Here is a 26,488-nt window from a genome sequence, read left to right on the forward strand (position 1 = left end):
GCCTTGGATACCGGTGCTGCACCAGGAATTAGATCAATCGCGAACTCTATATCGCGGTCAGGCAGTAGCTGCGTCAGATCTTCTGGGAAGACATCAGGAAATTATCTGACAACTTCTAGTTCCTCCAAGGGTTTTATCTTCGCCTCCGTGTCTATCATAGTGGCCAAAAAGCCTTGGCATCCATCATCAAGCAACTTTCGCGCCTGGAGGGCTGATAAGGTTACTCTCCTGGGTTTCTTCCTTGGTTCACTTTGATAGGTGAGGATTGACCCATCATTCATCTTAAATACTATCTTCTTCTCCGCACACAAGACGTTTGCACCGTAGGCAGATAGCCAATCCATGCCTAGTATCACGTCAAAATCATTTATATCCATCTTTATCAATCGTACGGTTAGTTTCTTTCCACAAATTTCAATCTGACAAGGGTCGTAGACCTTCTTCAAGCTCACAACACTTTCTGTCGGTGTGCTGACTACTAGCTCATGCCCAATGTCTCTCGGTTGATCTTTCATCTTACTTGCAAAGGTTGAGGAGACGAAAGAGTGGGTCACGCTCGAGTCGAATAATACTCATGCGGGAATGGTTGAGACATTCAGGGTACCTAGGGTTTATAGGTAATTTAGGTTACATGAAGTAAGCCAATTAGTCCCTATAAGTTAGTAATGTTCAACAAACTTACCTGTCAAGACATCGGGGTTTGCCTCAGCTTCTTCGTTCATCATCGCAAACACCTTTCCTCCCTTCCGATTGTCCCGTGGCTGAAATGGTTTAGCGTAGGGCTGATTCGGCGAGTTGTTGCTATATCCACGTGATCTGCAATCTCTAGCCATGTGTCCTTCCTTATTACACACATAGCACTTATAGGGTGGAACAACAGGTGTTGAGGCTTGGCTCACTTAACTTGTGGCTGGTCGGGCTGGCAAAGCTGCTGTTGTCGTTTAACTCATCGTCGGTTGAGTAGGTCAATTGAATGTGGGGCGGAAAGGGTTCTAACCCACGTTTGGCCTACGATACGGAGTCGAGACAAAATTTGAGTTGGTTCCGCGGTAAGCTTTATTTGGCCAGGCATAGGTCTGAAAATTGTTTGGCCTTTTGCCTGCAGACGACGTCACAGCTTTCTCTTTCTCTTTTTCTTTAAATCTATCTTCCATGGTCTTCGCCTTGTCAACCATCTGAGTATAATCCCGGATGTCCATGATTGACAATACTGATCCGACCTCAGTCTTGAGTCCTTTCTCAAATTTCTTCACCTTACTAACTTCCCCTTTCAGGTGCTCGGGAGCAAAATGGAACAGGTTTTCAAATCGTTGTTGATAATCCAGCACTGACTTGGTTCCTTGCACCAGTGCGATAAATTCAGCTTCTTTCCTATCCCTGAAACTCTCTGGGAAGTAGTTCTTGAAGAAAACTTCTTTAAATAGCTCCCACGTGGGATTTGGGTGAATAGCTTCCAAATTAGGCTTTGTATCTCTCCACCAAGCTTCGACTTCATTCTGCAACTAATAACCCGTACATATCAACTTTTATGTGTCCGTGCACTCCAGTACTTCAAATGCCTTCTCTAGGGCACTAATCCACTATTCCGACTGCATTGCCTTAGAAGTTATTTTGGAAAATGTGGACGGTTGGAGTTTCTTGAACCTCTCCATAACCTTGGCAGTAGAGTTCTCTGCTAAGTGTTGAGGCACAAGTGGTGGAAATAGTACGGGCAGGTTGGGTGGTGGTGGTGGTGCAGTGCGTTCGTGCATCATGGTTGCAAACTGTGTAGACATCTGACCAAACAATTCTTGCTGTTGTTGCATGGTCTGCATCATAGTGGTCATGAATGCAGTCACATCGCCGGCTGACATATTTGGCTGAGGTGCTACAGTAGTGGTTCATGCAGCCGCTGGGGCCTCTGATGAAGCAACCGATGCCTTAGAATTTTGAGCCTCAGTCCCGTTAGGCAGTTCAACCTCTGGTACAACTAGATGTTGCTTTCCTTTGCGACCACCATGGGTACTTCTTCTGGTGTTGACCATTGTTGCTTCTCTGAAAAGAGGAGCGTGTTCAATATTCCAATATCACTTATCAGGGTCAACAATTATTTTTTCCTAGTTAGTGCAAGTACAAACCTAGTCCATAGTTTCCAGTGAATCTCATGAGTCGCACCAGTAAGGTGGATTGTTAGATATGTTATCTTGGTTTATTATGAAATGTTTCATTTGCTTTGTGTTTTGTTTCTCTTGCTTAAGCATTTTATGTAACAATATGCTATGCATGATACTATATGAGAGGCTTCAAGCTTTTAAATAAAGGCTTTTAATTATTTACCTGACCTAACAAGCAAGTCTCTGTAGCTTCCAACTTGTGATGATGTTCAGTACGTAGAGGTGAGCTATGTCTCTTCTAACCTTGTCTAATAGGTGTAGATAGGTAGCTCGGTCCACAGGTTCACTAGTGTCAGCAAGAGCTAAGTAAACTACTAATTGGTTTTCGGCTCGAGCTCGTACTTCACATATTCTGATCAATCTCCACCTCAAGTACCTAATATACCACATGGTGCTGAGGTCTCCAACCTTGACCGAGGTAATAGGTCCTGTCATAGAAAATGGTTCTAAGCATCAGGTCATACTTAATTAGAAGAATTAAGTACATGTCTACTGGAACTTAAATGTCTAGAAATCAAATAAACATACTTGGGTTGGCTCAAGATACTCTAGCGTCTAAAGTGTTTGATTGGCTAGACAACCTATCAGGTTCTATCCTTGACTATCCTAGTCTTCAGATAGGTGAGATCTACGCTCCCCACATGTCGTAAATACATATTACAACATTCCTACATAACTAAGTTCTGTTTCACATAGCAACACTCCACACAGTTCATACATCACAATATCCGAATACATAATAGTTTACTATTACACACACCAATTTCCACAAGTACTTATGCACATATATTTATATTTACTAGGTACTTATGTTAAGCACATTAACAAAGATTCCCCAAGGTCCTATATGTTTTACCTGAATTTCCAAGTAGAAATTCCATTCCTTTAATTTCTCAAAGGGGTGCTTGTCAAATTTTCTTGTTTAATTAATTTTTTTTATTTTTTTATATATTTTTTTCTTGAAACATCAATAGAAATATTTATTCTTATGTTTGGCATAGATAATATAGGTGAAATCTGGGTTCCCACAAGTTATGATCCATAAACCAGCAAAATACATTCACTGGGCGATGTCTCTGGGCGTTGGACACATCACCCAATGCCATCGCCCAGAGAATTGGGGGCATAGTATATGAGTCCGAGAGGGGCCCAATTGCTTTCTAACTTCTTCTAAACTCTTCCAAACACCTAGGAAAAGTCTTTGGAGGGTAGTGTGACTAATTCCACACCAAATCCTAGTGTTTCCTCGAGTTCTTCGCAAATCTTCATGTGCCTAGGTAAGATTTCTTAACTACATTGCCTTACTAGGTTTTCTTTCCTTTCAATCTTACTTTAGCTAGGGTTTTTCTCCTTTTTACCAATTTTCCTTGCCCTAACCATCTTCTTTTCTTTGCTTTTGTAGAAAATGTCTACAAGCCATCGTACGACTAGGAAGTCAATAGCCCAGAAGAGGCTACGAGTTGAAAGTGAACGTTCATCATCATCTTCATCTACGGTACCTCCATCTTCATTTAGGGATGATTCCTCTTCGGAGGAACCCAATTTTGATCGATTCCATTTCTCTAGATACGAACATGCTAAAGTTTGGAAGGATTTTAGGTCTCTAAAAATTGTGAACGGCGGTCGGGTGGTCCAGGTGGAAGATTTTCGCCAGTATAGTGTCTTTGCTAGGTTCAATGCCCTAGGTTGGGCATCTATGTTGTCACCTACTAAGCCTTGTTATCTCAACTTGGTTCGGTACTTCTATTGCAATTTGGTGCCATCTGGGGCACAAGAGTTTGAATTACTGCGTAGGGTGAAGGGTGTGGATATCCATCTAACCACTGCTTCACTAGCAGAGATCTTGAGTTTACCCAACACTGGGGAGAGGGTTTACTACAAACCCAGGATGGACATCTCTGAGATGTTCTCTTTGGAGACTAGGAGGATAGTCTTCGGAGCACTGACAGGTTCACCGGACGCTCCCAAGTCTGAGGCTTCCTACAAGCCCAGTGCACGAGTGATCAGTAGGTGTGTTATCTACAACATCTATCCCAAGGGTAGGAACAGAGGCAGTATATCCATGATGAGGGCGTATATCACATACTGTCTACTAGGAGCTGGCAGAGGGGGTCTGATCATAAACCTCCCATACCTTTTACTCCAAGTGATGTTGTATCATGCTCAGAACCCAGCTGACATGAACCTTCCATATGAGAAGTTCCTTACTCTAGTCTTCCGGTATTTTGGGGTTCCTTTGACGGGTGAGTTCATGGAGAAGGATAGATCTAGGCCTATTGACAAGACTTCTATTCTGAAGATGAAGGTGCCTAGGGGTGATCCACCAGAGGATGAGGAGCAGATGGAGATGCAGTAGGATGTGGAGGGGCAGGGTGGTGATATACATAATGAGGATGTGCACAGAGTGGAGTAAGATGTCATCGGGGGTGTACGTGATGAGAGGCAGGACTTTGGTGTAGAGGATGTGGGTCGGGGCGACTTTGAGGGTGTTGGCACTCAGTTCTCAGACTTGCCTACTTATGAGGTGACGGGTGCCACCAGATCTCAGGTTCCAGGGCCTTCCAAGTGGGCACAGATGATGTCACATTTCCAGAGCCTCGGTACCCAGCTTTCAGATATGGTGACTAGATGGATCGGGGCTTCACTTCCTTGGAGAGCAGGCTAGGATCTGTCAAGTAGTGCTTGGACTTCTGGGATAGATTTTATCGTGTTGACTCGTGCTAGACACAGCCTCCTTCAAGCAACCTTCCTCCTACAGAGTAGTTCTTCTAGTCAGCTCAGATGTTTATGCTTACGTGGTTCAGACATATCTTTTTCTTTTTATGCTAATGTATTTTTCTTTGTTTGGGATGTTTCTAATTTAGTGTTCTTTTCTTTTCAGCTTATGTAAATATTAAAGTAATGCTTTCAATCGGACTTATGTAGTGGCTTGGCCACAGTTATCTTTTAAATTTAGTGGAATTTATGCATTTTCTATTTAATTGCAACTACCTCCCCTGTAGCTTTTAGTTGTTACTTGTTATAGTGTTGGTAGCTTATTAACCCTAATCTGCACCCCGTGAATGTAAGAAAAGCTTCACGCTCTGATACCAAGCTCTGTCACACCCCAAACCACCCCCTGGGAAGATTAGCTAGGTGACCAGAATTGCGTAACGGCAATCCGCCAAATCCCACGGATCTAGAAGCAGTGCTTACATTCACGGAACCACATTCATTCACTTTACCAAAGGCAAGATCATAGTGCTGCAGATAAACTACAATTATAATAAAAGAGAAAGCGTAGCAATACAGGAAATGATGTTAATATATACATAGATAAGTTTGATACATTTCCTAACTACCCACAAACTAAGAAACAAAGCTGACAAGAACAGAACTAAAGTTACTACATACATAAATATATACAGGGTGAGTAGGCTCAACCCCAAAAAGAAAAAGAAAGAAAACTACAACAGAACCACAGGCAGTACGGGGAAAAACTCCAAACAAAAATAAAAAGGAGTCCCCAAGATAAAAAGCATCAGATGCACTCCTCAACGGTCTTCGTCAATGACCACCGAGATTGCACGCATCATCGGCACTACCTCCATCGGGGTCCATACCAATATCATCATAATAATTAGGGCTCACCTCCTCGTAATGAGCCTCCATGCCCCTGCGGCATCGATCTGCCAAATCATCTAAGAAAAACAATGTATAACAGAGTGTGAGCCCCACTGAGCTCGTGAGCAAAATATATCATTAGGCATGCACTTGCAACCACAATCCATATGATCCTACATGATATGCAAGTCTAGTTTAATTATTAGCCACCTAGCAATACAACTAAGTCAGGTTTGTGCTACTACAATCCCCAATACATGTATCCCTGGTGCGGGCTTCTAACCCCTTCCTGTGATACACCCACTGAGTTGTCAGAGAGGACCAGTCAGCTCCCGCATTCATTCACCAAGGTTAGCCCGATCAGCCCTCTATGATTAACCTGTAGGGTAATCCATCACATTTCTCATTTCTTCTCTTTTCTTACATATAGCCCGGCATATAGCTCAAAATCACCATTTCGGTGTAATCACATTTCTTTTCTTTTCTCATATACACATATGGTCACCCTCACAGGCATCCAACACCTAAACCCCTATTGGCAAGGGTGCATAGCACGGGTGATGAAACTCTAACCCCATGTCTATATGGCATCGTATGAGTCGGGTGGTGTCAACCGCATCCCATTCTACGGGCTACTACAGGCCTCATTTCCAAGCTGACTACGACATCTAGTCTAACAATCACAATCATCATGTATAATTCACAGTGTTGATCAACAGACAATCAATGTGTAGAATTTTGAATAGTTGAACAGAATTTAAATAACACAGCATTTATGATTTAAATTTAATAGCCGGCTTAGCATCACAGTTACATGTACACATATGATAATATTTCACTCACCTGGGTTTGGTTCTAAGAACTCGGTTGCAAAATCAGTTCCAACAGCAGTCTGATTGTTGACCTCGAGCGTAGGATCAAATCCTAAATGTAAATCAGAAATTGTCATATTAAGTTTCCAATCTGTCTCTAGTAGTCCTAGGGTTAACCTAAGCTTACTGGGTTGACCCGGTGTTCAGTTGGTTCTCACTTGGAATCACAGGGCCTTAGGCTCATGTCCCGGTGCATCATCCAGAGTTAGTGGGCTAAGGGTAAAATGGTCATTTTTAATAATTGTACCTGACCCTAGGTCAGATTAAGTTCACAGTGCTATCCACAGCTTGTCTGTGCTGTAGGACCATGCACAGGCAGGGTTTCCTTCACTTGCGGGGCCCACTTGTGTTCCCAAGTCTTCCCTTCATAAAGACAGATGTGGGGAGGGCATTTAGGTCATTTCCCAACTTCCCACATTGCCACATGGCCAATGGGTGAGGTCCCCAAGGCCAGATCAGTATTTCTGTCCATTTCCCTTCACTGGGCGATGGCTCTGGGAGTTGGGTGCATCGCCCAGTGCATTGCCCAGAGTCTGCAAATCGACAAGGGCTGAGATTCCAAGGTTGGGCTTCATAGGTAGTGGTCAGATTTGATCCCCCTGCATGTTAGGGTGCTATGTAGCCCTAGGGTGACCTACTTTTTGGTCCAAGTGGATTCTCCATTGGGTCCACCATTTGGCTGCCAAGGGCTGCCCAGACAACTCAGTGAATAGTATCACAGGGTTTTCTTCAAACATGAATCTCAGTTTCAGCCACATTCAGGGCTGGAACCAGATGTAATTTAGTGATTCAAGGCTGCAACCACTTAGGGTTTGGTCCCATGAAGCCAGGGTTTGCATCCAGGGTTCCAATCAGTCAAACAGCTGAGCATCTGGCAATGCAGCTGTACACAGCCAGATTTCAGCTTCAAGAATAGCATAACAGCCTTACAAATTTTAATAAAAATCTCAGATCTTCCATGCTCTATGCTTGCATGGAAAATTTGAGGCTGTCCAGGGCAGGTTCTAGCTGTATGGACTGCCCAGAGAGCAGGAACATCAACAAACACAGAGATCAGATGGAGGTAATAGGTAGGTACATGTATTTTATACCTGAGCAGGGCTGAGAGAGTTCGGTTCCAGGCTTGGATGGGGTGGCAGGGGTACCATCAGCTGAAGATCAAGGGTAGCGGCATTCACAAGACGGCGTTCAGAACCCAATATGGACACTATGAATTCTTAGTGTTGTCATTTGGATTAACCAACGCCCCAGCTACATTTATGGACATGATGAACAGGGTATTCCATGATGTACTAGACAAGTATGTCATCATATTTATCGATGATATCCGGGTCTACTCCAAAAGTGAAAAGGAATATGCTCAACACCTTAGGTTAGTGTTGTAGCGATTAAGGGAACACCAGTTGTTCGCCAAATTCAGCAAGTGTGAATTTTGGCTCCATTGGATTGGATTCTTGGGACATATCGTCACTAAGGAAGGTATCAAAGTAGACCCAGATAAAGTGAAGGCGGTTCTCGAGTGGGAGACTCCAAAGAATGCCATAGAGATCCGTAGTTTCCTAGGATTAGCTGGGTATTACTGTCAATTCATTGAGAATTTCTTACGTAACTCAGCACCAATGACATAGCTAACGAAGGGTGCGAAGTTCAAATGGATCGACTTCTGTGAGAAAAGTTTCCAAGAACTGAGGAATCGATTGGTGACGGCACCAGTGCTAACCATTCTAGATGGCATCGGTGGCATGGTTGTGTATGTGGACGCATCTCGAATGGGATTGGGCAACGTACTAATGCAGAAAGGAAAGGTAGTCACCTACGCCTCAAGGCTATTGAAGGAACACGAGAAGAACTACCCCACTCACGACCTAGAGTTGGCTGTGGTAGTTTTTGCTTTAAAAATTTGGCGGCACTACCTTTATGGTGAGAAGAGCAAAATCTTCAGCTACCACAAGAGCCTGAAGTATTTCTTCACCCAGAAGGAGTTAAACATGACACAGAGGCGGTGGTTGGAATTGGTAAAGGACTATGACTGCAATATTCAATACCACCCTGGTAAGGCCAATGTAGTTGCAGATGCACTTAGCAGAAAATCCCAGACCGCATCCCTTGCTTCCTTGGTTGTTAGTGAATAGTTAATAGAAGAAGCTCGGATATTCAACTTGGAACTCATGATCGAGGGAACGGTTGTTCAACTGGTAGCTATGGACATATAGTCGTCGATCCGAGAAGAAATAATTGAGAAGCAGCCCAGAGACCCCGAGTTAGCAAAGATCATCTGGGAGATAAAGCAAGGAATTTATAAAGACCTCGATTTCTCGATAGCTAACGATGGAGCATTGAGATTCAAGGATAGGTTGTGCATGCCAGATGACTATGATGTACAAGATCGGATTCTCAAGGAAGCACACAACTCACCCTACTCAATAGACCGGGGCAGCACAAAAATGTATAAGGACCTGAAGAGATATTATTGGTGGATTGGGATGAAATAGACAGTAGCCCTGTATGTTTCTGAATGCCTCACCTGTCAGCAGCAGAGAGACATAGACCTTATGGACTGCTACAACCGCTTCCAATTCTAGAATGGAAGTGGGAAAAGGATTACCATGGATTTTGTGACCAATTTTCCCAACACGAGAAAAGGAATGAATGCAGTCTGGGTGATAGTCGATGGACTAACCAAGACAGCCCACTTTGTTCCCATCAAGACAACTTACTCCATGGAAAAGTTCGTCCAACTCTACATTGAAAATGTGGTCCGCCTGTATGACATGTTCGTTAGTATCGTATCCGATTAGGACCCTCGATTCACATCAAGATTCTGGAAGAGTTTACAGCGGCCTTGGGTTCCCAGCTAAATCTTAGCACAGCTTTCCACCCCCAGATGGACGAACAGTCCGAAAGGACCACTCAGACTTTGGAAGATATACTCAGAGCCTACGTATTAGAAATGAGGGATAGTTGGGACGCCCACATTCCCTTGGTGGAATTTGCCTACAATAATAGTTACCACTCCACCATTGGCATGGCACCATATGAAGCCCTGTATAGCCAAAAATGTCATACACCGTTATACTGGGACGAAGAATGAAAGTATCTAGGTCCTAAGATGATACAAACAACTTGTGAGAAAGTGGATATGATTAGAGAAAAGATTAGAGCGGCTCAGTCCAGACGGAAGAGCTACGCTGACAACCGGAGGAAGGACATCGAGTTTGGAGTTGGCGAGAAGGTATTTCTCTGAGTTTCTCCAACAAAGGGACTACTGCAATTTAGCAAGAAGGGAAAACTGAGCCTAAGATACATTGGACCGTACAAAATTTTAAAGAGGATTGGACCAGTAATGTATCGACTGGCCCTACCACCATCTTTAGAAGGCATCCATGATGTATTCCATGTGTCAATGCTAAGAAAATATATCAATAACCCGACACATGTACTCTCGGCCAAACCAAAGCAGCTGGATGCTGATATGACCTATGAGGAACAGCCGATGGAGATACTAGATAGAAAGGAGCATCACCTCTGTAACCACACGGTCGCATTTGTTAAGATTCGATGGGGGAACCACCCACCAAAAGAAGCATCACGGGAGGATGAGGAGGAAATGCGTACTAAATATCCTCAGCTTTTTGGACCACAAGGTATGTCAATTTCGAGGATGAAATTTTTGTTAGGTCGGGAGAATGTCAAACCTGCCCCCAGTCTATCTTAGACTTTGTTTAAAGAGCTGGGATGAGCAGCCACCCACACCAATGATCTATGGTGTATCATCCCAGTGGTTACAATCAATAGGGAGCCCCCACAGATGATATCCATTATACCTATAAAAAGGTGGGTTACAACACCTTGCAACTGCTCAGCCCATCACCTATTGTACCACACAAAGCACAAGTATTTCTCTCTCATGAGTACTAGGGGGGCCATGCTCCTAAATATATCCTCCTGGTATGGGTAGTAGGGTGTGGGGAAGGTATAATATGGAAAAACAAACCCTTGTGGGAACCACAGGCAAAATTCAGTAGTGCAACATTCTCTGGACGATGCCCTGGATGATTGGCCCAAAGCTCCAGTGAATTGTCCAGTGATGCCAAAACCTGTGTTTTCCCATTCCAAGCTTGTGGGAACTGAATCTAATGCTTGCAAACACCCCCAATATGTATCTTGGAATTTTAGGAACCCATCTCCATCTTGGAATCCATATGGGCCCCACCTATATAGCTAAACTAGGCAAAAATCCCTTTAAAATGCATTTTTTTTATAGGACTGCCTAGCCAAACAGACCTTAGTTCTATAAAAGCTATAAATAGGGGCCCAACCCAGAAATTAGGCTATTACTGTTCCTAAACAGCAGATAAGAAAAGAGAAAGAAAGGAAGAGAGAAAGAAAGAAAGAGAGAAAGAAGGAAGGAGAAGGGAAGAGAAGGAGGGCTTATGCTTGAGCAAGCCTTGGCCGAAATCTTCCAAGCTTAAGGTAAGCTCACCCAGCCTAAAATGCTTACATAGTTATGACCCCATCTCTGTTCTTTGATTTTGAACCCCAAAAACCAAAGCTATATAGCTTGTCTCTACAGGGGTCTCTATGGAATTACTGCCTGGAGCTCCAAGGCTGCTTAGATCATGCATGCATGTCTAGTTTTAGGAAATTTATATGAATCTATACTATTTTAACTTACTAATGTATGCATCTTAAATTCCAGCCATGCATCTAGCTAGATTTCATGCCAGATCATGCATGCAAACCATAGATGATGAGCTAGGGACATGGATCTTTGCATGCATGAGGTGTTTTGCATACTAGGGCTTAGGATCTTGGCTGTAATGCATGTGCATGCCTATTGTTGTGTGTATTTTTGAGGTTTGAATGGCTTCATGTCTGATCTCAGCCTTGCATACTAAGTTATTTGATGTTTGAACCCAAACCCATCAATCACTAGGCAAACCCTATTTAGGAACCACCATAACCATTGCTTTAGCTTAATTATGAGCTATACTACCCTCTGAAAGCATCCCAAATTGAAGATGGGAGGAATCCAGCAGCAAAAACAAAGCTCTGAGCAATAAAACCCGAGTCCAACAAGGACTGGAGGATGCACTGGACTTTTGGTCCAAACGTCCAGTGGATTGTCCACTGCTACTATACTTGGTCTAATCTGATTCTAGCCTATTAGACCATCACCCGCAGATCTAGGATAGTGTGGGGGGCATAAAAATTACCTTAAAACCCTACCCCAACCATCCTTGCTGGTAACCATGTCTTAAGTTTATCAGAGGACCCAAACAAGGGTCAGAAACCCACACTGTAACCCAAGCCCAACCTAGAAAAGAACCATGCTACTGTCCCCAGACTTGTTGAACAATGTTTGAGCAAACCTAAACCAATCCTGGAACTCTAAGACCATTTTGAGACAGTGTTTGACATGTTCTAATGGTCCGGTTAACATAGGTTATAACCCCGATCATGAGCTACAGTGTCAAACACCGACTGGGACCGAGCCGACTAAAGAACAAGCAGGATTTGAACAAGGTGAGTGGAATTACACCATGGGTGTAGATGTAACATGACTGATGAGTCATGACAATGACAGTAGCAATATTTACTGTTTTATTCATTTAAATTGCTTATATTCCTATTTGATTTCTGATCTATATCTAATGACTATTGGAATTGAATGCTAATGTTAAACATGTGAAAATGCTAGAATAGATGTCGTTCTTGGAAATGAGGCTGGTGGTAGCCCATAGAATGGGATACAGTTGACACCACCCGACTCATACTATGTCATATAGAATGCATTTGGTTAGGGTATCACCACCCGTGCTACGAACCGTTGCCAACAGGGGTTAAGGTGTTGGATGTTTATGAGAGAATTTATACCAAAAGGTATATTTTGGTTGGGTGGTCATCTTCAAGAAAGGTGGTATCACAGGGTAATCTTAGAGGGCTGGTCGGGCTGACCATGGAGAGCATGCTGGAGCCAACCGGTCTTCTCTGACAACTCAATGGGTTTATCGTGGGAAGGGGTTAGAAGCCCGCACCAAGGATACATGTATTGGAGATTGTAGTATCACCTTTACCTACCTTAGTTGTGATGCTAGGTGGCTTAATAATAATAAAGAACCTCATCTCATGTAGGATTCATTTGGTTGTGCTTGCATGTGCATGCATGGTTATATTTTCATTCACGGGCTCGGTGGAGCTCACTCTTGTATATTCCTTTTTAGATGATTTTACAGGTGGACGTGATGTTGGCTGGGAGACTCATCTCGAGCAGGAGGGTGATGTTGATTATGAGAGTGTGGGTGTGGACCTAGATGGAGGCTATCCCTCTGGTACGGGTGATCTTGGTGACAGTTGAAGATGGCCCATGCAGGGCGGGCAGCTTACCTCATCTAACCTAGGGAATTCTTTTGACGTAAATAGTAGTCTACTAACTTTCTCTTTTTGTATAGCTTGTGTGGGACTTCTGTTGTCTTGCCCCTTTTGTTGTTTTGTGAAGCTATTGGTTGGAGGTGTAGTGACTGCCCGGTTGGTGGAGTATGTATGAACAATGACAGTATGGTTTGTATCACATCTTGATGGCTAATGTAAATATTAGTTTCCGCTGCACTCTGTATTTAAATTTTTATCCATCATTATGGGTGTGTGTGTTTGTGAATGATATTAATAGCTTCTGGATCCTCTGGGTCTGGCGGATTGCTACCGTGCAATTCAGGTCACCTACCTAATCCTCCCAGGGGTGGTTTGGGGTGTGACAATTTTACCTACACGCAGTTGTCCTATTTAAACATTTCAAAACCAACAGAGGTAATGGCATGATGAAATCTAATGTACCACTACCTGGAAGATTGATGAAGGTCATAGATGGAACGTTTGAGATGGCATACTTTGCGCTCTTATCCCTTTACCTCAAAACCACTGGTTGAGTAATAATGTTACACCCACGCCCAAAATTTGGGGCTAATTTGAACTTCTATAGTGGGTGTTGCCCCGGTGACTGTTGGCACCAGTGATTTATGAGATGTTACAGTCATGAGGTTAATTGGAAGTAATGACAACTCCTCATGTACGTGCGATGGTGCGAAGAAGACCATAGGAAATACCGAAGCCCCTTTTGGGTGAGTTGATAGTAAGAAACTTCACTTAACCATGCATGATTAAGTAATGGTATGTGATGCATATAAATCATAGCATTTATGGCTATGAGTATGTACGAGTGTACTGGAGAAAATCCCAAGTCAATCGGAGTTGAATGAGTATTTGAGTACCATACCTTGGATTGTAGGGAGCACAATCTTCGTAACTACACCATTTCATATGTGAAGGTGCGTTGGAGCAATCACACCGATCAAGAAGCATTTTGGGAGCTCGAGAGCGAGCTGAGGCCGAAACACACCCTTCCCTTTTTGGTCTATCTGCCACTTCAAATTTCAGGGATGAAATTTCTTATAAGGTGTAGGGAATGTTACATCCACACTTCAGCTAATATATTCTTAAACCCTCGCTTGTAGATCCAACCCTATGAGGATTATACTTCACAATTTGATCTATGCCTTGGGTGTTGAAGGTAAGATGATTGGACCTCATAACACTTCATTTAAATCCTTTAAACTACATGATATAAATCCCTTTCATGCAAGCTCTTTAATATATTTTTATGTGTGTTATTGTTATCTATTTATACCCTTTAAGATCCCTCTTACATGTATAAATACCCCCGTGAAGACCCCACCCCATTTGGAGTTAAAACCTAGCCAGAATACCCTCTGAGGAGGATGTTTTGGGATGTCATTCTCGAACCCGGGTGACCGATGGATGATTTCAGGACCGGCAAGCTCCCTCTGCAACTAGGGCTATCATTAGGAGACGAGGCACTTTCCAAGCCCAATGGTACAACTTGTGTTGTAGTAGCATGAATACAAATGACTTAGGCATCTATTGTTAGGTGGATATTAATCAAATGAATTCACACACCGCGTCATGGACTATGTGTGTATCTTACATGTTCTAACTCCTCACTAGGCTTAGTGAATCTCATTCCACGTGGATAGCCCCTTTTAGATTGTAATGCAGGTCTTAGAGTGCCAATGGGCATAGTTGATACTTTCGCTGCTGTTATACCCGCACCCTAAATTTTTGGGCTAATTTGAAATCTGTTTGTTAGGTGTTGCGGCATTAACAACTGTAGACATTGGTGGTCTTAGGAAGTAGCAGTCAAGGTTAGCTTTATTGATCTAAAGGATGGGAAATACACTTTGAGGAGCAATGAGACCACCCAAAGGTAAGCTTCTAACCTTAAATTTAGTGTACACGTATCCCCTTTGACGTCCTATGGGAGTTAGCTAAGGCTTGGAGATGTTAGGCTTTGCAGAAAGCCCTTTCATGTTGAGATGGAACTCGTGGGGCCCACTTGTCCCAAGGCTAGGATAGTATATTTGTGTCCCCGAGCGATGTGGACCTCATTTGTAACCTTTCATACCCCGTAGATGCCGGTTAGTGGGCCCACTTATCTCATTTCAGCCATTTAATGGATTTTGGAGCCTTAGAGCTATCAGCCAAACGGGCCCTAAGGGCCATTCTATTTATAAAAGGGGCATGAGCTCTTTAGCTTATTTCTCATTCTCCTGAGTCAAAACGTGGGAAGGAGAAGGAAAGAGCTCATAGGGGGCTCACCTAGCCTTGGTTCTTGCTCCCTCCATTGGTGGTGAGTATTCTTCCCATCTCTCCCTCTCCATTCCTCTATTTTTAGTTTTAGGGCTTTGGTTTTTGAGGTTGGAAAAGTTTGGGTTCCACTTGGAACCCAATGCTCTATGTTGGGACTTGATTGTAGTCCCTTTGGGTGCCATTGCACAGCCTTGCACCTCCCTTTGAAGTGTCATTCGACCAAACCATGACAACCTACGGTTTTACAACCAAAACCCAAGTTTGTGGTGGATAAATGGGATTAGACCATAGCTTCCCCGATTCTTTATGCCATTTGGGTTAATAGGACCCCAATGAACCTTAGAGACCTTCCCTACAAGCCCTTGGAGCCATTAATTGCCTTGAGAATCAATTTGGCTGAACTTTGGGCTGAAAACCCATATTCTGGTTGCAAACGGTTGCAAGGCCGGTTGCAGTTGCTGTTAAAACCGCCCCTGCAACCGCCCATCCCCAGAACTGCTAACCACTCGACCTCTGGATACTATTTTGATCATAACTTTGTCCATACAAATCATATCAACGCGATTCAAATTGTGTTGTAAACTAGGCTTAAAGGGATACATTTAATGTGAAGAAACCTTTGACCCAATCAAAGAGAAAGGCCCTCTAAAGTGGGCCCAAACCTTGATGATGTGTTTTGATAGCAATGTTAAAACTGGATTTTACCTCGGTGACCTTGCTTACTTTGTGGATGTTTATGTGGGCTTTGAAAGGTTTTAATGGGGGTTACCTACAACTGTTAATGCCTTCTAAACAAGCTAATTATGTAATCCAATGTGGTGCTAAGGGCTACCCCTTGATGCCCTATGAACCCCCCCTCTTGCCTTTTCATTTTGGGTTTTGGGTATTCGTATTGGGTTGGGTGACCTAGGGTTCCACTTGAAACCCAAGGAGTGGATGTTGATGCTTAAGTGAACCCAATGTGAGATCATGGTTCATTAATTGGTGCCCCAAAGACCTTCCCCATGACCCCATTTGGAGACCTAGGGTTTCAACCATCCAAAACACTAATTTTCGTCTTAAAAGGGACTCACCCTTTAATCCCTCTTTTGCCTAGGTGTAGTTATGTTGCAATGACCCTATGAGGTCCTAGCACACTCCCTCCAAGCAATTGGAACAATGAAATCCAAGTGGAATGAAGTTTGGAAGTTAAAATCTTGAATTCTCGGGTTTAAACTCAGGCGGTCGCACGACCGGTTCCAAGTTGTTGTTGCAACTGCTCGTGCAATCGTCGGACCCCTGAGACAAATGCCTTGGGTGGCCAACCAGTTGCAAGACTGATTCAACCGCCCATGCAACTGTATGGATCCTTGAACCCTGAAGCCTGTGTTTTGGACGGTTGCATAACCAGTTGTCGCACGATCGGTTGCAACCGGTCGTGCAACCGTTAGACTCTGTAGGTGGAACGGTTACAAAGCCGGTTGCAAGTAAATATTAAACTACCCCTGCAACCATTGCATACCCAAGGGCATTATACCTGAGCGGTCACAAGGACGGTCGCAGTTGCTGATGCAATCGCCTGTGCAACTGCTCCTGCTCTAAATTGCCCTAACCTTAGGCAACCTAAGGGGATCCTTCTTGGGACCTCTTCTACCCTTCTTAACATCTACTCTCATGCATCCCTAGGGTAACTAAACATCTATGGTAAGGCATGTTGGGCAACGATCAGTGGCGAACCCTACCTTCGATTCGCAAACTACTAGGTGAGTGGGTTTAGGTGTGAGTTATTTTGGGAGTGTTTTTGCACGATGCATACCATTCTTCATGTATAACTTCACACTTGCATTATTTAACTATGATTGTGATCATGCGAATATTGGTTGATGATTATGTATTGTGAATTGATTTATTTAATGCCTTTATTATGTTTTACAATTGGCCTGTCATGCATCGTGTCGTGCTGGTACCCGAGTGCTAGATGGTATGGGACATTGATGCACCCAGAATATCTCTCGACACGATAGTATCATATAATATCATGTGGCTGGGGTTATTTTTCCCTTGCTATGACCCTTACCAATAGGGATTTAGGTGTTGGGTAACCAATGGCCTGTGTGCCTGAAGACTTGTGCGAGCCAAGTCAGGAATTATCATTGGTTATCGGGGTCTACCACTGGGAGGCATGCGGCTTCTACCAATGCGGGCTCCAAGCAACAATTGAGGTTATATCGCGGCGATAAGAGGAAGTGACTCGAGATGTCTCCCGAATTGTTGTAGTAGCATTGACCTATTTACTTAAACTATTTGCTAGGTGGCTAATATTGTTAATTTAATGCATGCATCATAGACTATATGTGTTTGAGTTAAAATAAAACCGCAAGCGTACGGGTCAATCGTAGCTACGGGTTGAACACGAGGAGATATACGCCACTCTATTTAACTAACTTAAAAGTAATGCAAAGTGAACCAAATTAATTTAGCATAAATTAATGATGATTAAACTAACGGATCCTAACTCACAAGCATCTAACAAATTATGCATCTACGGGATTAAGTTGGCGTCCTAACACATGAACATCTAACCTATCAAACTAACGTAAATTCGGAGTAATTAAAAATAAAATCATATACTAACGCAAGTTGGAAGTAATAAAAAATGTAGCCACACATCTATATCCACATAAACAAAATAACCACATAAGAAAAATAATAGAGGGAGAAGAATGAGATAGAGGAGAGGGAGAATGCAATTGAGAGTTTAGAGAATGCAAACCTAGATGTGCTTGAACCGGATTAATTGAAGAAGCTTGAATGAATAATTGCATGAACTTACCATGGCTTCCTCTTCTAAATCTCCAAGTCTTGTCATCAACATAGGAACTTAGACTAGGAAGCTTAAAATTGAAACTATTACAACCATATTGAAGATATTAAAGCATAAACTAATCTTATTACAACCATTAACTAATCTTATGAAAGCAAAATTAAGAATTTAAAAGAACTAATCTTATGAAATCAAACTAAGAACTAAAGCCAAAAATAGGAAAAGAAGAGAAAATTTCACTAAGTGAATGAACAAAAAATTACACTAAAAACTGAATTAATATTGAACTAGAAACTAACTAAAAACTGAACTAAAAAACTAACTTGTTACAAGCCAAAGGGCAAGGGGTATTTATAGGGGGAAGAGAGGAGAAGAGAGAAGAAGGAAGTGTAGGAGAAATATTTCCTAAGAAAAGAGAATATTCTCTTCTCCTTCCTCTTTTACAATGCCTTGAATCCTGAGAAAAAAAAGAAAAAAATAGAAAGAAGAAGAAGAGAAGATTGTTTACATAGACCTTCTATTTCTAAAAAAGTAAACTTCTAATTCTAACAAGTGCTTCCTTTTCTTTGTAGATATCTTCTCCAAGCAATAAAATCAAAGCATCTTTGACTTTTCAACTTTCCATAGGTGAGAGAATATCTTTCAAAATAAATCTATCCCAAGTAAAATTCCAGAAGTGTCATTGAGAAGTTGGAGGAGAGAGAAAGTAATGGTGATGACTAGGATTCCTTCAAGAATAAATAAAATATTCATTCTGTCCTTCAGAAAACATGGAGCATGGGGTGCTTATATAGGCCTCACCATTGTGTTCCTTGCGAAAAAACACCCAAAATAGACCCAAATTTCTTCCAATTTGGAATTCGGGAGCCCAAGATATCTCAAGTTGAAGTTGGACTATGCAGAGCCCTCCAAATGGAATCTTTCGGGTACAGGAAATATAACTTCTGGTTATTGCGTTAAGGCCCCTGGAATCCCTCACTTTATCTCTGAATGACTGTCAATAATTACAAGTAAACCCCTATAGACCATTTTCGCGCTTTGTTACGGAAACGACCGTAACTTCTTCGTTTCAACTCGGAATCAAGTGCCGTTTGAACCGTTGCGAAGCTGACTTGATGGGCTACGTATCCAAGCCATTAACACCTCTAAACAACTTAAAAACATTTCCTTAGCATCATCTCCTCCATTTCACAAGAATTCACCTAAATCCTGAAAAGCACAAGAAAGCACCGAGTAACTCTGTCCAATGTGGTAAAATATATGCTTTATGCCCTAAGATTTCACACATAAATGTGCTCATCAATATGTTATTGCTTGTATGTCCCCCATCCCCTCATTGGGCTCAGTGGAGCTTACCCCTCTTGGCGCAACCTTTTTAGATGTGTTTGCAATTGATGTTTTGGTGGCGAGCTTTGAAGGCTCTTTCTTTTGAGTATGTTTTGTTTGGTGTCGTTGACCTGGAGTCGGTGACCTAGGACTATGGTAACGAGTATCCGTTTGATGATTGAGCCAATGGGGGCACCTGGATCGAGAAATCTTATATTTTCTTTCTTTTGGATTTTATCTCTTGCATGGTGTAAACTTGTATAATTTTACTTATTGCAGTTTTAACTTTTCGTAGGTCTTTCGAGATCAAATGTATATATATGGATTTACCTATCACTTAGATGACTGAACTCCCTTTTTATCGATGGTGAACGATTCCGCACTCTTGATTTCTACATTTGCTTTTATTTTAAATGTGTTTTCCTTCAACACTCTAATGTATGTGTGATTTTGCATTAAGATGACCGTGATTCAATCCACTAAATCGAGATCCTGGTGGTGGTTTTGGATGTTGATAAGCATCCTAGTCATATCAAAATCCTAGGGTGGGGTTGGGGTGTATCAGCTGCTGTCTACTACAGTGATGACTGGTGGACTCCAGAGCCTGAGGGACATGCAGTTGATTGTAGCCGTGATGAATGTACCCACGGGGCACAATGATCGAGGACGTGGTTCTTATTATTCTTCTTGTTATTTTACATTTTTATGTATTTGTAGGTGTATATCCTGTTGTCATATAATATTTATATTTTGTTGAAATCATTAGTTGTACATGGAGAATAAACAACACACAATTATTATATGATATCACAATGTAGATTTCAAATCTCAGATTTTACTGTTATATTTCTATCTTTCGCTGCTCTCATTTTTTATTATTCATTTAGATTGTGAGGTTAATGTACTATATCTGTGATCTTGGAGGTCCAGTAGGATAACGATAAGCATCCTAGTCACACTACCCAAGGTATCTCGGAGCAGGGTGTGACATCTTGAAAGGCTTCTCCACTGAGAACTCCGCACCACAAATCCTTGGGAACAAATGAAATCCCACAGAGAACACAAATACTTAGAGAGCAAGCGAGATAGGAGAAATTTGGTTTTTAGTATTTGGCCTTAGGGTTAGAGGAAGTGTATTTATAACCAAAACCATAAGCCCCCTCCCCCCCCCCCTATCAGACTAACGCTCTGACTAGGAAGGAGGGGAAGAGAGTCGGTAACTTAAAGTGACCGGCCCTCTCTCCCTTTGCTCGCGGGTTGGGCCAGCTGCCCCTTGTGGGCGCCATGGACCGGGCCCAAGGCCCGGTTCTGTTTTACACTAATTATACACAATTTGGATCCTCTGCTGCCAGGCAGCCATGCGGTCGGCGTGCGGCCTCACAAAGGCAGGGCGTTCACCCCACCCAGGATGCTCGGGCAGTGGGTGGGTGGTCATTTCACCCGTACCTGTGTGAGGCCGCATAGCTGCCCGGCTGCAGAGGATCACGATCCAATTATACACGAAGCATGATTCAAGGATTGAAATTTTTTAATTTGACACCTATTTCCAACACAAGATGCAATCATTTTTTCTTACAACATGATCCAGTTTCAACTATTGGATATTTAGGGATAGGTTAGATTGGTTACAGATCAAATTTCATATTCAAAGCACTTAATTCTATTTATCCCAGATAAGTCTTGCCTTCTGAGAACATGAGTCTGCACTCTTCACTCTCTGGGAATAAGCCCAATCAGTTCTCTGAAATTCCAATGGATATTGACATTTTTCATAGGTGAGTAGAGAGAAAATTCCATACTGATTATTAGTTTTCAAATGTCAGTAGATAATCAGGATTCTTTAGACCAGTTCCATCAGTTACAAAATCAGAAAAGACTACTACTAAGTCAAGTTTCCTCTGCTATATTTCAGATCAAACATGGATTTTAAACACCTATTCAAAAATCTGAACATCCATGATGCTAATGCATTTCAATCCATATCAACAATCGAGATGGCAATTGATCATTCTCAAAAGACTGACAAGTGAACCATAATCAACGTACGGGTAGCATGGGTTCATTATTGTGTGGAGGAGAAGAGACTCAACCCAAGCTTCTGCAAAAGATCAGAAGTCATCATGGACACTTGAGCACCAGGCAATCAATATAGAAGATTCACTTCCTTCCCACCAATGATCTAGAAAAAGTTTTCCTTGGACCACAAGACGGCACTGTACTCACAGTCATCCGGGAAAACAACAATTTAGATTATTAGGGATAAATAAAGCAAGTCAATTCGATACTACATCTGAATTGCAATAAAAAAGGAAAACCCAAAAGTAAAATTGATATATTTACGTGATCAAATGAACAGACCCAAACAAAATCAGCCTCTTATTATTTGATTGAAGAAAATAAACTTTCATGGATCTCGGAGTTAGAAACTAGCTAAGGCATAAAACCTTGTAATGTCCTAGGCTGTTCTGCATACCTGTGGAGGGATTTGAAGCAGAGGAGAGAATAAAGAACTGAAAAAGGGTGGTTGGGTAGATATATTACAACAGAGGAAACAAAAAGTGTCAAGCTCTAGGAAAACGTGAGCGTCCTTTCTTTTTCAGAAACTCAGGGATCTCCACTGAGCCACCTTCAGTGAAAGAGGAAGGTCGTCGACTGATCCCAAGGTTGACATCTCCATGACCTAGCTGACTTCCCTGAAATATATCCAGATCCCAATCAACAAGAATGAATGCATGTAAGAAATAGAGAGAGAGAGAGAGAGAGATAACCAACCTGAAGAGGCCTTCCTTCAGTTTCATCTTGACGTTTAAATCCAGTAGCAATCAGAGTGATGCTGACCTAAACAGAGACCAATCAAAAGAATCTCAATTATTCATATATATTGTATCAGAGAACATTATAATACAGCAGCCAAAAAGTAAGAGAGAAGAGATGGGAGAAATGAAGAAATTGAGAAGATATCCCCACTTGACTCCCTGGGTCTTTCTTAATAAAAAGTTTATATAAATTACAAGCAAACGCTTGCTGTACTAATAACATGCAGAAAAAAACTGATTTAAGAAATATATACACCAAAGGATGAATCCTCTTTTACAATGACAATTTTGCATGAAAAGACTTTGTTATAGCAAACACCAACCAAAAACACGAAAAAGAAACAAGAACAGAGCAAGAGGACACAGAGATATAACGTGGTTCACACACCAGTATGGTGTGCTACATCCACGGGCGAAGGCGAAGATGATTCACTATGCAAATCGGAGAAAAATTACAATGGAGATCTCTCAAGAACACCCAAAACGGTGCTGCTGCTCTCTCCCAGAAACCATAAAACGAAAAACCCCAAATCTTACTTTCTTTACAATAAATCGGGTAAAGAACATAAATACTCCTCCATCGGATCTGGGTCGATCCATCGGGGCGGGTCGAACCATACCCTCCGCTACCATCACAGATCTCAGAAAAAAGTTCCATTCAGGTCGCCACCAAAAATGTCGGAGCGGGTCATTCTTCGAAACGGGTCCAAGAATTCGAGACATACATAACAGGCTTAAACCCACGAAGGAGAAACCACGCGTCGTTGATTCTCTTCTGGATTAAAGATATCAGAAAAAATAAAATATTATGCCATTTTGTGAGCACTAACTGGCAAATAGTTTAATATGTAAAATCAAGCACATCAAGAAACTTCTGCTAGCAAATCAAAGATGGCTTCTGGCATTGAACCCTTCAATACAGCTGGATGAGGGATTCTTAGCAGACATTCTCACCAACTATTGCAGATGGAATCATGGAATTTCAATTCATGGGTCTCAGTCTGAAAGACAATCTCTCAACATAATCACATAGGCCATAAAAAAGAGGCTGGGAAGAGATTTTTTTTATTAATTAGTAAGCTCTCAGTCACTCTTCCCCTCTCAGATATTCATTTATAGGCTTGGATTACTGAAGGGGGTCTATGGCTCTATGCTAAGTTTTTCTGTTCCTCAATAGTCACTGGATAGTACATTCCTTTTCAATTTCTGTAGTTGTTTAAATCAGCTCCACTTCTTCCGGCACCCTCTTTCTTTTTATTTATTTTAGGGGAGATGAATAATGAGCTCAAAATTATTGGGCTCAGGATCTTCTATAGGTTGACAACTGTAAGCAATACAAAGCTGTATAGTACCCTTTATCCCTACTCACACAATATCTGCTATAGAAGCAATGCAGCAGTCCCATATATCACCAACTTGACTTAAAGAAGCACAAACCTGAGATGGGGTAGACAAGGCATTTTCCAACAGTTGACATGGAAAACATTTTATTTCATTTTGTCCTTGTTCTGACACCAGTTTTTACCATTACCAGTATCTCAAACAATCCTACTTTTGGTACCTCAAAATTAAATTTCCTACATATATCATCTTTGATCAAATGAGTATAACAATTCAATCTAAAGTTTGTCCTGCAAAATGCCAATGTTCCCCATAAATCCTATAAACGTCCAAAGGATGGCATCAGTCAGGTCTATTGAAAAGTTGGCCTTCTCTCCTATTCACGCTGCACCATTAACTAGAATCATAGTAGTTTATACTACTTGTTTTTCCATTCTATTGGTCTAGGTGCAAATAGGAGGCATACTATTCACACCTGCAAGTCTGCAAGCGAAGTTACAGTTGCCACTATTTTTCTCACTTACACAGGCCTACAAAAAAATATGCCAGCACATGGTACATGCACACGTTTACCTATCTTGAAAAAGATAAGGATGCTAATTTCAGAGAGATTTTAAGACTGGTTGGCGATATTTGAAGGCTGCCGAACCTCTTTTCTCAAAGAGAAATTGTAGGGGGAAATCCAATCTATCTTACCTTCAGTTACTTCCAATAAATATTACAACCTATTGCAACTAACAACTCCACGTACACCACATTTAACTTCACACGTCAACATTTAGTCACACTACTAATAACTTATCTATATAACTAACTCCACTACACCCACTCTTATTTCCCTTCCCCACTTACATATGTTTCTCTCTCCAACCATGCACCAAGCAAGAGCTGCACGCGTCAAGAGTCCTTTGTGCGCATAACAAATTTCCCTCTTCTAAAATTTTGGTCTTATCCCCAAGACCATGCATTGCTTCTAAATCTTCCATCATGGCTGCCTCCTCTTTGTAACAACCTTCAATTAAGAATAATTTTTTGCATCAATGTCCAGGCACAAACCGCTCATTACAGTTGAAACAAATTTCCTTAGCCCATCTTTCTTGCATCTCTGTTGACGTGAGTCGACGAATGGGAAGAGATTCTATGTCAGGTGGAAGGCTCTTTCTTTCAAGTGAGTGGTCACGGGCCTCATACAATCGAGCCAATCCAATAGCTTCCGAAAGTGTAGTGGGTCGGCTAGCTAGAACATCGGCTTTGATTTGGTCATTCAAGCCACTAATAAAGAAGCTGACCTACCAATGTGGCGGTATGTGTCCCAATGACGCAGGCGGAAGGTTCAGATCTGTATTAGAGAGATCAGATCTAGTTTATAGGTAGGTTAGGGATACGATAAAGGGAGAAGACGAGGTTTTAAGATCAGGTTCTGATCGAGGATGAAGAGAGAAGAAGAGACGGGAGATGAGAGGAAGTAGCGTGAGAGAGAGAGAGAGAGGAGAAGAGATGAGATTGAGAGGGGGACAGAAAGAAGAGAAGACGTTGAGAAGAGGGGATGGATAGAAGACGATCAAACACAGCTGCTGATTTCCAATGAAATCCAATATTCAATTCATTTTTCAAATCTTTCTTTCATTGTTGGATTACATGAGTATATAAAGAAAATGAAAATGACTCTTGGACTCGAGCATTAATCACCAAGAAGCCAACTCCAATAAAGCATTAAATTACCTAGAAACTAATACCAAGTAAAATTAATTACATAACACATATTTTTGGACTCCTACATAGAAAACTTAAAAGACCCAACTTGAAAACTGAAAAGTCTAATTAAAGCACCTAGAAAGAGAAATCAACTCATTAACTAAGCCTAGGAAAATATAAAGACACTTTAAGAAAATTAAACTCAGGTCTGGTGGCCTTTGGAGCCAACTTCATGGGCCCCACCAGCAATAATATTGCAGGAACTAATCCTGACCAGCTTAACCCACGGCTGAGCTTAATTGAGGCTGGTTCTTGGCCCTGCGGGTTTTTCTAGTTCTAATATGGACCAAAACTGCATGAGGGATCTTCTCCAGGCTTTATACTGCATCAATTACCCCGATGTTAGAAAAATTTGTCCATGAGTTTTGTAATGGGGGAGGATCAAGACCACATGATTTGCATTGATAATCAAGCCATAATCAACTTGTAAAAATTCCTCGATCCAAAGCTTTTTATCAAAGTAACCATCGGGAAGCGCATAGTCAATTGGCTCATGGAAGAGATCCATCGTCAGGATCTTCTGATGATCGTCATCAAACAACGTCTCCTGCATTGGAATCTGAGTGGAGGACTTGACATCTTCAATTGGACCTATAATCAGTTTATTAGATTCAATCTCAATCAGCAGAGCTTCATCGTCCAACTCTTCATGGTCAACTTCAGTTGTAGGCTCATGAGGTGGTGGTGTACCATATGGTTGAGCCTGTGACACACAATTGGAAGAATCCCCAAACTACATAGGACTTTTCCCTTTAAGTATCGTCTATAATTTGGTCAACGGAAACTTGTAGGGATGTAACCGTAGTGGTGAGAGTATCAACACAATCTGACAATAACTTATTGGAAGCATCGATAGTTGCCACCTTGTCGCTGAGACTTATAAACTCCTCTTTGTGGGCACTTAACTATTGAAGAACTTCACTATTGGCTACCATGATTGGGAAAGTAGGACTTTGTCGACTCTGATACCAATTTGACGCAGACAGAAGGTTCAGATCTGTAATAGAGAGATCAGATCTAGTTTATAGGTAGGTTAGGGATAGGATAAAGGGAGAAGACGAGTTTTTAAGATCAGATTCTAATCTAGGATGAAGAGAGAAGAAGAGACGGGAGATGAGATGGAGTATCGTGAGAGAGAGGAGAAGAGATGAGATT

At 41.9% G+C, this 26,488-nt stretch overlaps 1 protein-coding gene across 1 annotated transcript in view; it reads right to left on the minus strand.

The window, feature by feature from the left end:
* Positions 1-21,732: 21,732 nt before the first annotated feature.
* Positions 21,733-26,488, minus strand: part of LOC122652310 (cell division protein FtsZ homolog 2-2, chloroplastic-like) — a 44,255-nt gene continuing 39,499 nt past the window's right edge. The window contains exons 6-7 of the mRNA XM_043846017.1: positions 22,194-22,259; positions 21,733-22,114 (exon numbers count right to left, since the gene is read on the minus strand). Of these exons, the coding sequence (XP_043701952.1) occupies positions 21,983-22,114; positions 22,194-22,259 (198 nt within the window). The 3' untranslated portion in view covers positions 21,733-21,982. The remainder of the gene's footprint in view (positions 22,115-22,193; positions 22,260-26,488) is intronic.

Source organism: Telopea speciosissima, chromosome 2 (assembly GCF_018873765.1).
Source record: "Telopea speciosissima isolate NSW1024214 ecotype Mountain lineage chromosome 2, Tspe_v1, whole genome shotgun sequence".
In the NCBI taxonomy this organism is placed as follows: Eukaryota; Viridiplantae; Streptophyta; class Magnoliopsida; order Proteales; family Proteaceae; genus Telopea; species Telopea speciosissima.